Source organism: Sceloporus undulatus, chromosome 4 (assembly GCF_019175285.1).
Source record: "Sceloporus undulatus isolate JIND9_A2432 ecotype Alabama chromosome 4, SceUnd_v1.1, whole genome shotgun sequence".
Classification (NCBI taxonomy): Eukaryota; Metazoa; Chordata; class Lepidosauria; order Squamata; family Phrynosomatidae; genus Sceloporus; species Sceloporus undulatus.
This window is the reverse complement of record NC_056525.1, coordinates 6,704,153-6,718,283: the sequence shown is the minus strand read 5'-3', so window position 1 is coordinate 6,718,283 and position 14,131 is coordinate 6,704,153. Positions and strand designations below refer to the sequence as shown.

Sequence of the window (14,131 nt, the reverse complement as noted above, 5' to 3'; positions counted from 1 at the left end):
GATCAGATGGGATCTGGTGCCTTTATGGTACAGTGGGCCCTTGGTATATGCGGGGATCCATTCTGGACCTCCCCCCCACGTATACCAAAATCCGTGTATGCTCAAGTCGCATTTGTTCCCAACGGATTGGGAACAAAAGTCCCTGGCCTCCCCTCCTCTCCTCCCTTCCCTCCCTCTTATTTACCTGTTGGGCCTGGGAGGCCTCCGGCACAGCTGCTTGACCTCTTCGCCACCACTGCCACCGCGGGAAAAGCTGGGTGGTGGTGGCAGCCAGCCTCCTCGCCTCCACCATGGAATGGCCCGATGGCGGTGCGGGAGGCCTCTTGGCCCTGAACAGCACCGCCACCGGGGCTTTCCTGCGGCGACAGTGAGGAGGCAGAGCCGCCGCGCCGGAGGCCTTCAAGGCCTCCAGCACCGGCATCCTTGAGGCCTCCGCCGCTGCGGAAGGGCCGGATACTGGTGTTGGAGGCCAAGAGGCCCCCAGCAATGACACCCGCCCCTTCCGCGGTGACAAGGAGGCTGGGTGACGGTGCGGGAGGCCTTGAAGGCCTCTGGCGCTGCTGCCCTCCGCGCCTCCTCTTTGTTGCCTCCGCGCCTTTCCTTTTGAAGAGGAGGCACAGAGGGCAGCAGTGCCAGAGACCTTCAAGGCCTCCTGCACCGTCACCCAGCCTCCTTGTCACCGCCGCCGGCAGGAAAGGGGCAGGTGTTGGTGCTGGGGGCCTCTTGCCCTCCAACACCGGTATCCAGCCCTTCCGCGGCAGTGGAGGTTGCGAGGAGGCCGGAGGCCGGCGCTGGAGGCCTTGAAGGCCTCCAGCGTGGCGGCTCTGCCTCCTCACCGCCGCCACAGGAAAGGCCCGGTGGCGGTGCTGTTCAGGGCCAAAAGGCCTCCAGCACTGCCATCGGGCCCTTCCACGGCGGCAGCAAGGAGGCCAGGGCTTGGCCTCTGCCGCCACCACTGCCACTTGGGTTTTCCCGCGGCAGCAGCAGCGAGCAGAGGCCTTCAAGGTAAGTAAGAGGGAGGGAGGGGAGGGAGGCAGGGAGGGAGAGAAGGGAGGAGGGAAGCGAAGAGAGGAGAGGGAAGTTGTCCCCAATGAAAGTGCGCGTGCACACGCACCGCCATTGGGGACAACTTCCCAATTTGCCATCCACGTATGCTCAAATCCGCAGATAGCAAATGCGCCTACAAGAAGGGCTGACTGTATTTAGTCCTCGACAGAAGATATACTATCTAAATATACATGCATACCTATAGAACAAAACACACACACAAGTGCCTTTGGATGGCAATGAAGGCAGGCATAATGTAAAATGGCACCTTCAGCAGCCTATTTGGCAAAAGAGTAAGATCCTTATCATACTACAATGTTATAGTGTTATATTCCACTTTAACAGCCATGTAGTTTTGTGAAGCCCAAGAGCTCTCTGATTGCAAATTTTAAATGCCACTCCCTAAAATGCAAATCCCAGGATTCCACAGGATGTTGCCATAGCAGTTAAAGTGGAATACAGCACTGGAAAAAGTTCAGATCTTTCTCTACATTCCTACTTAAATAGTCTGTTCAGTTGCCTCCTCTGGCTCCCTTTTCATGTGACTGTTAAATTTCTGTTTTCCTTCTATAGGCACCAGTAAAATTGGCAAGCCAAACATGACCAAGAAAGATGCTGCAATCAAAATAGAAAGTACCAGGCTGGATGGTTCAATGGCATAAGGAAGCCCTTTTATATTGTGATATATAAAATGCCTACAATGTTTGGCTTCTCTTTGAAATAAGGTCAAGCAGAGGCTGACAAACATTATTATTATTATTATTAACCTTTATTTATAAAGCGCTGTAAGTTTACACAGCGCTGTACATCAATGTACAAACATGATGTCAGAAGCTCAAGCAGTCCGAAAGGTTGAACAAGTTCCTTAATGGATAGTACTTCCATATAAGTAAATAATGATAGCAGGAGCTGTGCAAGTAGCGAACAGCAAAGGAATGATCAATACATAATCTGTGGCAAGATTAAACCTTCATCACACCATTCCCCCCCCTTCCCCTACTCTAAACATCTACAGACTAAAAATGGTTTGCCCCCAAAATCAACAGCAGTGATTCTGTCTAAATACAACCATATTACTTCCACAGTACTTCTTGGAGGAACAAATATTTACAGATTACTAGGACTGAAGTGTAGAAGTGGGCCTAAAAGGCTGTTCATTGTGTAAAAACTGTGACAAGTTGGCTGCGGATTTACTTACCACATTGTGAGCTTCATCAAGTATTACCACAGTCCCCTTCAAGTCTAAGTTGTGAGCTCTTCGACTCTATTTTTGAAAGAAAATTGTCAGATAGTGTGGAAAGGACACCTCATTACTGGTTATCTCAACCTATCCTGAAGGTTAGTGTGATGCGGCAGCTAAAAAGGCCAATGCTATTTTAGGCTGCATCAATAGAAGTATAGTGTCTAGATCAAGAGAAGTAATAGTGCCACTGTATTCTGTTCTGGTCAGGCCCCACCTAGAATATTGTGTCCAGTTCTGGGCACCACAATTCAGAAAGGACATTGAGAAACTGGAGCGTGTCCAAAGGAGGACGACAAAAATGGTGAAGGGTCTGGAAACCATGCCCTATGAGGAACGACTTAGGGAGCTGGAGATGTTTAGCCTGGAGAAAAGAAGGTTAAGAGGTGATATGATAGCCCTGTTTAAATATTTGAAAGGATGTCATATTGAAGAGGGAGCAAGCTTGTTTTCTGCTGCTCCAGAGAACAGGACCCGGAGCAATGGATGCAAGCTACAGGAAAAGAGATTCCACCTGAACATTAGGAGGAACTTCCTGACAGTAAGGGCTGTTCGACAGTGGAATGCACTCCCTCGGAGGGTGATAGAGTCTCCTTCCTTGGAGGTCTTTAAACAGAGGCTGGATGGCCATCTGTCAGGGATGCTTTGAATTGGATTTCCTGCATGGCAGGGGGTTGGACTGGATGGCCCTAGTGGTCTCTTCCAACTCTACGATTCTATGATTCTACGATCTGTTGTGAGACAGCAGTCTGTCAGAATAGCGTGGATAAGGATAAATCCACGTTCCCCATCATTGTATATACCCAAAGGCTTCCAGTATGGGCCTTGGGAATCTTTGCAAATCCCAACCCAGAATGAATATGTGCTATATCTCCAGTAGCAAGATCACATAGTGATCCATCTCCTGAAAGCCACTAAATTAAAATTGTGAAACTTGATACAGTAAACGGGATACTATAATTTTACTTAAGTATAATACAGGGAAGAATTTTAGCTGGTGAAGTTTCTATGATTAATTAAGCTGCAGCTGACAGAACTCTGCCTTGCTTGAGTAGTCCAATGGGGCTAAACAATGCCAAGAATATTCAGTATATTTGGAAAGATGAAAGATATTGAGAAATGCTGCATAGTGATTTTCAATATAAGCTCATGTACAAAACAGTATTTTTCTGACTTGCCAGGTGAATTCACTTGAAAAACACCAGCTTCCTACCAGAATACAAATGAAGAGGAACAATACAGTACAATATAAAATCATTTCCCTTCCCCAGAAATATAAATGTTATAGAGAACTAAGTGCTCATGACTGCTCTGGATTTAAATATCATATGTTTTCTTATTTTCCCCTCCGTGTGACAAATATGTGAATTTGCACTGTATAGTTTAATGAGTTCCTAAAGTATATTCCCTCCATTGGCATCTCCACTAAAAACACAAATATTAAGTAAAATGGATGTGAATTTTAAACAATGTACCACATACCTTCGGATCCAGCAAATAGTTATAAGGCATAAAAATTATGTCTGCTTGCTGCTTCAGATTCCGAGACAGATAATAAGGACAAACTCTGAAGGGAAAGGAGACACACAATGCATATAATATACAGATAACTAACATGCTCTCTGGTCATTTATTATGACTCTCAAGGGCTTTTGACAATTTCTTAATGGACCAGTGTAGTCCATCAGATGTTAAGGGATGTGGCCTGGTATGTTTACATGCATTTTTGTTTTTTAGAGGAGAATGCTGGATTTAAACCCTTTAAGTTTATATAAACCTTGCCATTTCAGCAAAACAGAGTGTGAAAAATGTTAGAAGGCATTTAATATTTTCAGCACACATCAAGGCCTCAACCAAGAAAACAACCACAAGACCTCTCAAAAGGGAGGTGTCAATCATGTAGTACTTTTTCAATCAATTTAGTGCCCATTAGGCAAATACCTGTTTAATTAATCAGTTGTGTGATGACACTTATGTTTTACTAACAAAGATGGATTGCTGACAATTTAGGAATGATCAGAAATGGGGCTTTGGTCTAATCTCCCAACTAATCATGTTATCACTGTATGAACATCAGCTACAGTGGTACAGATCTGAGTGCAGTAATTTGACAACTAGCCACATATGCCTTGGGACATGCAGAGAACTGGACTGAAGACTTGAAATTCCCTACATGTAGTATTTATTATTATTATTAACCTTTATTTATGAAGCGCTGTAAATTTACACAGCGCTATACATGCAATCTTTTTAGTTAGACAGTTCCCTGCCCTCAGGCTTACAAGCTAAAAAGACATGACACAGAAGGAGAAGGGAGTGGTGACGGGAAAGGGTAAGAGGTCCAGCAGTTCCTCTCAACCTCCGAGGCCTGGACCAAGGCAGATGGACTGAAGGGAGAGCTTGGCTTCAAAATGGAAGGTTAATCATTATCCAGGGAAAATACATAGTAGCATGATTTGCAATCTAAGTGCACATACTGTACTGAAGTTGAATTTTTCATTCAAATAATAATTTTATACATTTGGATTTATTTATTTTTTTGATTTAATAATTTCTAATTTCTTCAGTACAGTCCATCTACATAACCAGTTTCTACTATTAAATATTTGGGTGGGCTTTCTTAATATTTAGAAAAGAGCTGAGCACATAAACGTAACTGACAGATTAATACAGTTAGCATTTAATGCTCACAGTTAAAAGGTTGACTTGAGGGCGGTGAACAACAATTACTATTATAGTTTGTTGTTGTTAGCTGCCCTGCGTCAATCTTGACAACCCTACAGATGAGACATCTCCAAGCCCCCCTTGTCTTCCACTGCTCTGCTTAGGTCTTATAAATTCAGGCCCATGACTTCCCTAATTGAATCTAGCCATCTGGCATGCCATCTTCCTCTCTTTCTATTGTCTTCTACCTTTTCTAGCATTATTGTCTAATGAGTCATGCCTTCTCATGATGTGGACAAAGTACAATAGCTTCAATTTAATCATCTTGGCTTCCTAGCAGACAACCCATTAATCTAAAAAGTGATTTGGCAAGTGGAGTCATCAGTTCACACAGTGAAATGTGTACACTGGTACCCCGGGATACGAACGCGCCGCGATACGAAATTCCCGGGATACGAAAAAAAATAAATTAATTAATTATTTCCGGGTTACGAACGTTTCCCCGGCTTGCGAAAAAAAGCCGGCGCTGTTTTGAATGGAGCCGCGGCGCAGCCGCGGCTTTTCCCCATTAGCGCCTATGGGGATTCGGCTAACGAAAGTCCCCCGGGTTACGAAAATGGCGCCGGAACGAATTAATTTCGTAACCCGGGGGACGAGTGTATGTGCAAATTTTCTAGGCAGATTTAGTATCTTCTAGATTAAAGAGCCCTGGTGACGCAGCGGTTAAATGCCAGTACTACAGCCACTCACTCACAAACCATAAGGGATTGAGCTCAATACCAGCCAGGGGCTCAGGCTCGACTCAGGCTTGCATCCTTCTGAGGAGGTTGCTAAAATGAGTACCCAGCTAGTTGGGGGCAATTAGCTAACAGTTGTAAACTGCTTAGAGACTGCTTAGGTGGTATGAAGCAGTATATAAATGAAGCTGCTATTGCTATTGTTATAGTATACAGAAATAGGTTGACTTGGTGGTCTCTCATCCATAGATCCAAGTCAATATGATGGCTGTTAACAAAATTGCATGCAGTTAGCACTACTGCTGCAAAGAATCATTTCAAATGGAGACTGTAGAGCAGAAAATGTTTGACGGGTCCACAAAGTGACCTCTGAAAAAGGGACATGAAAGCAGACATTGTCAGTGGAAAAACTTTTCAATGATTACGTCCAATTCATAAAGCCATCCTTTAACAGCACAAGTTACGACACTGTCAGAGACCACCTTCTCACTCGGACATGTGGCCTCTACAACAACCAGAATCCTCTACTTCCAAGCCATCCCAAAACATTCAGAACAGCATCAGGCATCCTTGCAAGCTCTTTGAAATTATCAAATGGTATTCAGCACTACAATTGCATAACTCTGCTCAGCATGTACTGTATTTTCCGGCGTATAAGGTGACCGGGGGTATAAGACGATCCCCAAGTCGTAGGCCGGCAGCGCCCCTGGCCTCCTATAGGCCGTAGTAAGGGGGTCTCGCGCCAGCTTGAGGGGGGCCTCTGTAGAGGCCTGGAAGGTGGGTAACGTGGCCGGGGTCTCTCTCACTGTCATTGCTGGAAAAGGCAGCGGAGAAGCGGCTCCAGAGCCGGTCAGGCCAAGGGAAAGAGCCAGTCCCTTATTCCTCATCACCGCCGCCCAGGATACTCCGCTCCTCCAGCGGCTTCCGCGGCTACAGTGGCTTCCACGGTGGACTTCTCACACATCACGGAAGCCGCTGGAGGAGCAGAGTATCCCAGGCGGTGGCGGCGGTGAATAAAGGGCCGGCTTTCTCCCTCTTTCCCTCGGCCCGACTGGCTCTGGAGCCGCTTCTCCGCCGCCTTTTCCAGCAATGGCGGTGAGAGAGAGCCTGGCCGCGGTGCCTGCTGGAAAAGGAACCGCAAGGCTCCCAGAGACAGAGAGGTGGCTACACCATTTGCCTGTCTCTGGGGTCAGAATTCGGCAGGGGTATAAGACAGGGGTAAAAAGTCGTCTTATACGCCGGAAAATACGGTACCACATCTTACTTGCATCTACATAAATTGGCCCAAGGATGAACTCAGCCAATAAGAGATCATGCTAAGAACCAAGCAGCCCATTATTCCTTTCATAACAAGACACAAGAACACCGATGGATGGTGCTACCTTTGATTCTGAAAACAATTTTTATAAAAATTCACCCTTAGTACGCCACCCACAGAACAAGATGGAATAAAGAGAAGAAAAAACAACCTGTGCTTGCTTCCATTTTTTACAAGATCTTCTACATCCATTATGGGATTGATCAGCTCTTTCTCAGTGCATTTCTCTATATGAAGGAGAAAAGAAAGCTATTGCAAACAAATGCAAGTAAAAAGTCCTGTAAATGAATCAACTGGAATCATCATACTTTTTTCCTCCTCTTTCCCAAACCCTTTCCTTGTACATTTCTTTTAGACTATAAGCCCAAGAGGAAGTCTGAAAAATGAAGTAAGAATGATCTAAAGAAATAAAAATCATGAAGGGTCATCTAAATTGCTTGGTTGAACTTAATCTGCACTAGTCCTTTGCTCTTCACCAATTCTCAGAGGTGAGCATTACCACAGAGGTTGGCATTATGAATCCCAGTACAACACTGTGAGCAATACACTATTAGAAACTGGATTTTTAGGTGGGGTCTACAGATATCAGTAGAAGACAGGAAAATGTTTAGCCTATGACTGATGTAAACTGCCCATGTTTGACACTGAGCCACTAAGAAAAAAATAGAAATTGCTTAGTGTTAAAAATTCAACAACCAGTTTAAATTAATTGAAAGGATTAAAAATTAAATTCTGGAATATTACACAGCTACCAGTGTATTCCAGAATGTATGAGTATTAGAAGCAGTCTTACACTGTTACAGAAGTAGTCCATCAAGGCAATGGCAATAGATATGTAGACATTTGGGAAAACCTAAAATGTGCATTCATATTTTGCTTCTTGAGACCTTTAAATCTGAAACCTGGTTCAGATAAGTTTATCAGCCTGAAAGCAAACGTTGTGCCCACTCCTATCCTTCTACCCATCTCTTTTCAGTTTTCTGTTTTGTGAAACCTTTGGCTCTTCAAATTAAGGTATGTGCTCTATTTTTTAAACTGTTTGCCTGATTTTAGAACTATTTTAAGGATCAGTTGGAGTATTTTCAATTATTTTTAAAGTTATTTATTCAAAGTTTTACAGTGCTTATTTTGATCGTGCATTTCCTCAGAGGTACCTCATTGGCTGAGACATGGTAAAATAAATACTTTGCATAAATTAATGAACAAACAAACAAACACTAGCTTCATGACATCACAGCCACCAGCAAATCAGAGCAGTGTATAGGCAGTTTCTGGGGGGAACTAGTTATTCCTGAGCTCAATGTGTGAATTAAATGCAATTAAGTTGCACTTCTACAGTAGCCCCACCACTCAGTTTTTATACTTCTATACAAACCTTGAAGCATCAGTTCTGGGTGAAACTGCTCAGCACCACCACTAAGACCTCCCTTTCTATAGCACAGATGAGAATTGAGTTGCCTGTGCAACCCCTTTGAGAGATCCAGTGCAGCGCTTTGGAGCCATAATGCCCTCTTCCACCTCTCATCAGTGTTTATTTTTATTTATTTATTTATTTATTTATTAAAACAAATAAATAAGAACTCAAGGCAGCTTATAATAAAAACAACTTAAAACAACCAATCACAAAACTTAAAAAAAATATCCAATAGTTATTCAAACAGACAATTTAAAAGTGGTTAAAACAATCTTGAATAATATAACTATAAAACATGAGAGGCAGCATGCCATAGTGGTTTGAGTGTCGGACTACAACTCTGGAGACCAGGAATTGATTCCCAACTTGGCTTCAATAATAAATTATTTTGGTCATTTAGCCAGTACAAAAATAGGATACAACTATTAAAACAAGAAACAAAATCAATTTCTGCCATCTAAGATCAATCATCACTAACCACCTGAAGACATATTTTACACATAATGTAGCAAAATTTTGCTACTTTATGTATAACAATTTGGTTCTGACTACCCAACAGATAGTGTAAATAAAAAACATCAGTGTGTCCTGGAAATTTAGTTAAAAGAGGGGTAATCAGCTGGTGGCGAATAGCCTTAGAAAATTGACAATACAAAAGCACATGAGCTGTAGTTTCCATAGCACCAGTATCAGAAGGACAGAATCAGAATTCATAGGGGATTTTCCCATATTTCCCTTCCAGTACTGCTGTTGGGAGAACACTGAATTGAGCTAATGATAAAGCTCTCCTAAATTTAGGCACTGTAACATAATATAAGTACAGTATGTAGCTGGATTAGAAGCCAACATTTGATTGTTTGCAAATGAGTAATTGGAAAAGGCAGCAATTTCTGTCTAACCTTCAGTATCTAGAATCCTTTGCCTTACAACCAATTTCATTTGATCTAATCTTAACTTTAGAATGGTATCACTAGAAAGTCCAACAAGGCTCAGTTTCGTGTAGATAGCTGTTTCCCAAGAGTTATCTATCAAAATTGACTGGGACAATCCACCAGGGTTGTTATGTAACTTGGCTATGAAAACCACTGGGTGACCGTGCGCAAGTCACATGCTCTCAGCCTCAGGGGAAGGCAATGACAACCCTCCACTCTATAAATCTTGGCAAGAAAACCCTGTGATCGTGTCACCTTTGGGTCGCCATAGGTCAGAAAGAAACTGATGGCAAACAACAACATGTACTGGCTAGATAAAATCAATTTGTAGTGAAGGCCTTAATAAAAAGCCTGGTTGACAAAACAAAGACTAAAAAAAAGAAAAAAAGAATCAAAGACAAAAAAATGGAATCTGCTGCATCAGAGACTGGTAGAGTCTTCTTCTTTGAAGGTTTTTAAGCAGAGGCTGGATGGCCATCTGTCAGGAATGCTTCGATTGTATCTTCCTGCCTGTCAGAACAGGGTTGGACTGGGTGGCCCTTGGGGCTCAACCAACTCTATCGTTCAACATGGCTTTCTTGCTGTTTCCAGGAGGGGTGCCTCAAAATGCCACCCAAAAATGATATTAATTCTGCCCAACATCAATTAGCCAAAATACTTTTACAGAAACTTGATTCATACCTTCTACGTTGTTATAGAAATGACACGTGCGAGTAGTTACTTTCATACGGCACATGTGGATCTGCAAGGCAACATAAAATAAAATTCATTGAATATGATAAGGAAGTCAAAATAAATATGCAATTGCACTTATTCAAATTTATCTCTTATTTCCCTTGACCTGTTGGGACTTAAACAGCAAGGACCTTGTTATCAGAATGTATCTATTTGGTTTATGTTACTCTCCAAAACATCATGATATTAATTGAACATTAGAAGGAACTTCTTGCCAGTGAGAGTAGTTTATCAATTGGAATCAAGTGCCAAGATTGGTGGTGGGATCTCCTTCTCTGGACATCTTCAAGAGTCTGGAAGGCTACCTCCTAGGAAGGCTAATTGGAGATCCAGCACTGAGCAGGTGGATAGACCTGATGGCCCCTTCCATGACTCTATTTTTTGCCATAATTTAATGGTACAGTGCAGAACACTACTAGAAACAGCTTCCAGTTGAGGGTTTCAGATGAGAACTGGATATGAGAAAAATGCAGGAATGCAGGTAAGAGCAGATTCAAAGCAGATAATGCAGTTACCTGATCTTTTCAAGAAAATGTCTATGTGACATCACATAGGGAGAAACAACAATTTCTACTATAAAGAAGGGATTGTTGTTAACTGTCCTTGAGTCAGCCCCAACTCATGGCGACCCCTGGGGATGAAATCTCCAAGACCCCCATCCTCTACTGCTCTGCTTAGATCCTGAAAACTCATACCCATGATCTCCTTAATAGAGTCCATCCATTTGGTGTGCTGTCTTCCTCTCTTTCTGCTACCCCTCTACCTTTCCTAGCATTATTATCTTTTCTAATGATTCATGCCTTCTCATGATGTGCCCAAGGTATGATGGCCTCACTTTAGTCATCTTGGCTTCCAGGGAGATTTCTGGCTTGATCTGTTGATTTGTTTGTCTTTTTGGCTGTCCATGGAATCCTCAGCACTTTTCTCCAGCACCATATCTCAAATGAAATGATTTTCTCTTTATGTGCGTTCTTCACTGTCCAGCTCTTGCACCCATACAGCATGATGGGGAATACAATGGATTGGGCGATTCTAACTTAAGTGTTCAGTTGTATATCTGCATACTTTTGGATCTTGTCCAATTCCTTCATAGTTGCTCTTTCCATTCCTAGTCTTCTTCTGATTTTTTGACTGCAGTCTCCATTCTAATCAAGGTTAGATCCAAGGTGGGAACTCTTCAACTATTTTGATTTCCTGATTGCCTAGGTTGAATTCATGCAGTTCCTCTGTGGTCATTATTTTTGTTTTCTTTATGTTGAACTGAAAACCTGCCTTTCTTCCTTGACCATCCTTAGTCACTGTTCCAAGTCCATGATGTTTTCTGCTAATAGTATTGTGTCATCTGCATATCCTTAGATTGTTGATGCTGAGTCTAGAGTCCTAGACCTGCTCTTTATATGATATTTTCTGCATACAAATTAAACACATAGGGTGATAGAATGCATCCTTGGCTGACACCTTTGCCAGTTGGGAATCATTCTGTTTCTCCATATTCTGTTCTGACAGCAGCCTCTTATCCTAAGTACAGAATTCTCATCAGGACCATCAGATGTGTTGGCACTCCCATGTCTTTAAGAGCCATCCATAGCTTTTTGGTGATGCAGAAGGGAGATCGTAATTCAGAGATGATGATTTGATTTGGTTTGGTTTTACTGTTCCAGAACAAATGCTGCTATTCTATACAGAGTGTTGCCCTGGGTCCAAGCTTTCTTCTATGTCCAGTATTTACGCTCCAAAAGTAATTTCCTTCTGTCTTTTTCACAGATATGATACATTTGGTATTCAAAAGAAATTAGTGACTTCCACATCCCACTTTTTATCAACAGAGCAACTATTCTGGGGACGATGAGAAACCTATGAAGTGTAGAATTTCATTTATCCACATTTTTATTCATGAAAGATATGATACACTGCCCTTCAAGAAAAAATTCTGAGTACTTTAAAAAAAAATCCAGGAAAATGTCTAAAATGGCATAAACATAGAACAAAAAGCCAGAAAGATCTTCAAAGCCAGATAAAAACTAATCACAAGACTGACATGTTAACTAAAAGGTCTCGGAAATTAAAAAGCATTTGCCAGGCTTTGAAAGAACTATAAAATATATGTGAGGAGAACCTCTGCGGGTGGCTGTTTCCTGGAGGTACCTCTTGGGATATCATGGATTTTTAATGGAAATTGTTGCTTTATGTATTACTATGGTAATGAGATAAGGAACTGGTAGGAGGGGTGAGAGAACTGAATGTTTGAAGTGGGTCATGATTGGTGGAATGTCTCAGGGGAGCTTAATAAAACTGGTGAATGACAGTGAATGACAATTGGGAGAGGTGGCGAAAGAGTTGTGGAGCAGTGATGTGAGTGAATGAGTGAGTCAGTCAGTTTTACGAATTAATGAGTTGTTTTTAAGAATCTGGGTTAGCTAGAACAGTGCAAGAGTGAAATATTTGTTTTAAATGTATTAAATTATTAATCTGTTTTGTTACGTTCAACTTCTGTTAATAAAGTATTATTTTGTTACCATATGCTTTTGGCCTCTGCAGTCACGATATATAAATATTAAGTTCAGACATAGTAGTTATTGTGGCAGTAGTGAATAAATAAAAAGAGTCTCCCTTATCTGAAATGCTTGGGACCAGAAGTGTTTTGATTTCTGATTTATTTTTGTACTTTGAAATATATGCATAATGAGATATCTTGGAGATGGGACCCAGGTCTAAACGTTATAATTCATTTTTGTTTTGTATATACCTTATGCACATAGCCTAAAGGTAATTTTATTCATAACACTTTAACAACAACAATTTTTTTGTTTATTTATACTGTATTCTATCATTTTTCCAACTCTGAGACTCATGACAGATTATAGAGTTAAAACAGGCTGCAAGCTGCAAGAAAAGAGATTCCACCTCAACATTAGGAGGAACTTCCTGACAGTAAGGGCTGTTCAACAGTGGAACACACTCCCTCAGAGTGTAGTGGAGTCTCCTTCCTTAAAGGTCTTCAAACAGAGGCTGGATGGCCATCTGTTGGGGATGCTTTGATTGGGATTTCCTGCATGGCAGGGGGGTTGGACTGGATGGCCCTTGTGGTCTCTTACAACTCTACGATTCTATGATTCAGACAAAAGTCCGCAGCATTAAAATATGCAAAATCTAAAACGTAATCAAACTTTAAATTGATTAAAAAGTTATTTAAAACACTCCTTTTTTTTAAGGAGATGAAAAAAATGGACTAGGGAGAACCATGTTCAAATTCCTACTCAGTCATCTTGTATCATAAGCAGAGGACATAAAGACCACTTCCACTATCCCAACACCATCAATCCCAGCAGCTCTGCAGAGGCAGTGAGACTGTCCCTTGCCCCTTTAACATCTAGGGATGTGGAAGTCTGTTGCAGGGCAGGCAGAAGCAGAAACTAAGTATGACTTTCTATTGAGCCCTGAACTAATTATGGTTGGTTGTTTTTTTTTTAATTAATTAGGAAGAATTATATTTTATTATATCTGTGAGGGTACATAGACTATAGTCCTTGTTATAACTGTATTATTGCACTGGAAGACCTACAAATGCTTAACTAAGTGTTCTCTCTAGGAAATTTCTAGGCCCTCCAACACAATCCTTTGGTCAACCTCCACTGGATATTGACCATAGAGCCATGCTGTAAGACCTAGAGATTCCTAGAGAGAATGTAAGTGAACCCTTGGTGTCTGCAGGAGATGCATTCCTGATCCCCACAGGATACCAAAAATGTGTGGATGCTCAAGCGACATGGCTGCGCCACCAATGCAGATTTAACCCCCCTCGGTCCCCCAATGCCTGCGTCACCACTCTTACTGCAGCAGGCAGCAGGGGGCTGCCTCATCTTCCTCCCTTCACCAGCTCTTCCTTCTCCCTGTTCCTCCTCCACCTTTTCATAGAATCATAGAGTTGCAAGAGACCCCAAGGGCCATCCAGTCCAACCCCCTGCCACGCAGGAACTCACAATCAAACCATCCAGCCTCTGATTAAAGACCTTCAAGGAAGGAGACTCTACTACCCTCTGAGGG

The 14,131-nt window shown here is 42.2% G+C and overlaps 1 protein-coding gene across 9 annotated transcripts in view; it reads right to left on the bottom strand.

Moving 5' to 3' along the window:
• RTEL1 (regulator of telomere elongation helicase 1) overlaps positions 1 to 14,131 on the bottom strand; it is a 98,656-nt gene that overhangs the window by 73,149 nt on the left and 11,376 nt on the right. For all 9 annotated transcript variants that reach the window (XR_006103537.1, XR_006103536.1, XM_042463578.1 and 6 more), the window contains exons 6-9: positions 10,034 to 10,094; positions 7,158 to 7,233; positions 3,770 to 3,854; positions 2,246 to 2,311 (exon numbers count right to left, since the gene is read on the bottom strand). Coding sequence is in view for 7 of the 9 variants with exons in the window: in XM_042463578.1 (XP_042319512.1) it covers positions 2,246 to 2,311; positions 3,770 to 3,854; positions 7,158 to 7,233; positions 10,034 to 10,094 (288 nt within the window). In the remaining 2 variants the exon portion in view is untranslated. The remainder of the gene's footprint in view (positions 1 to 2,245; positions 2,312 to 3,769; positions 3,855 to 7,157; positions 7,234 to 10,033; positions 10,095 to 14,131) is intronic.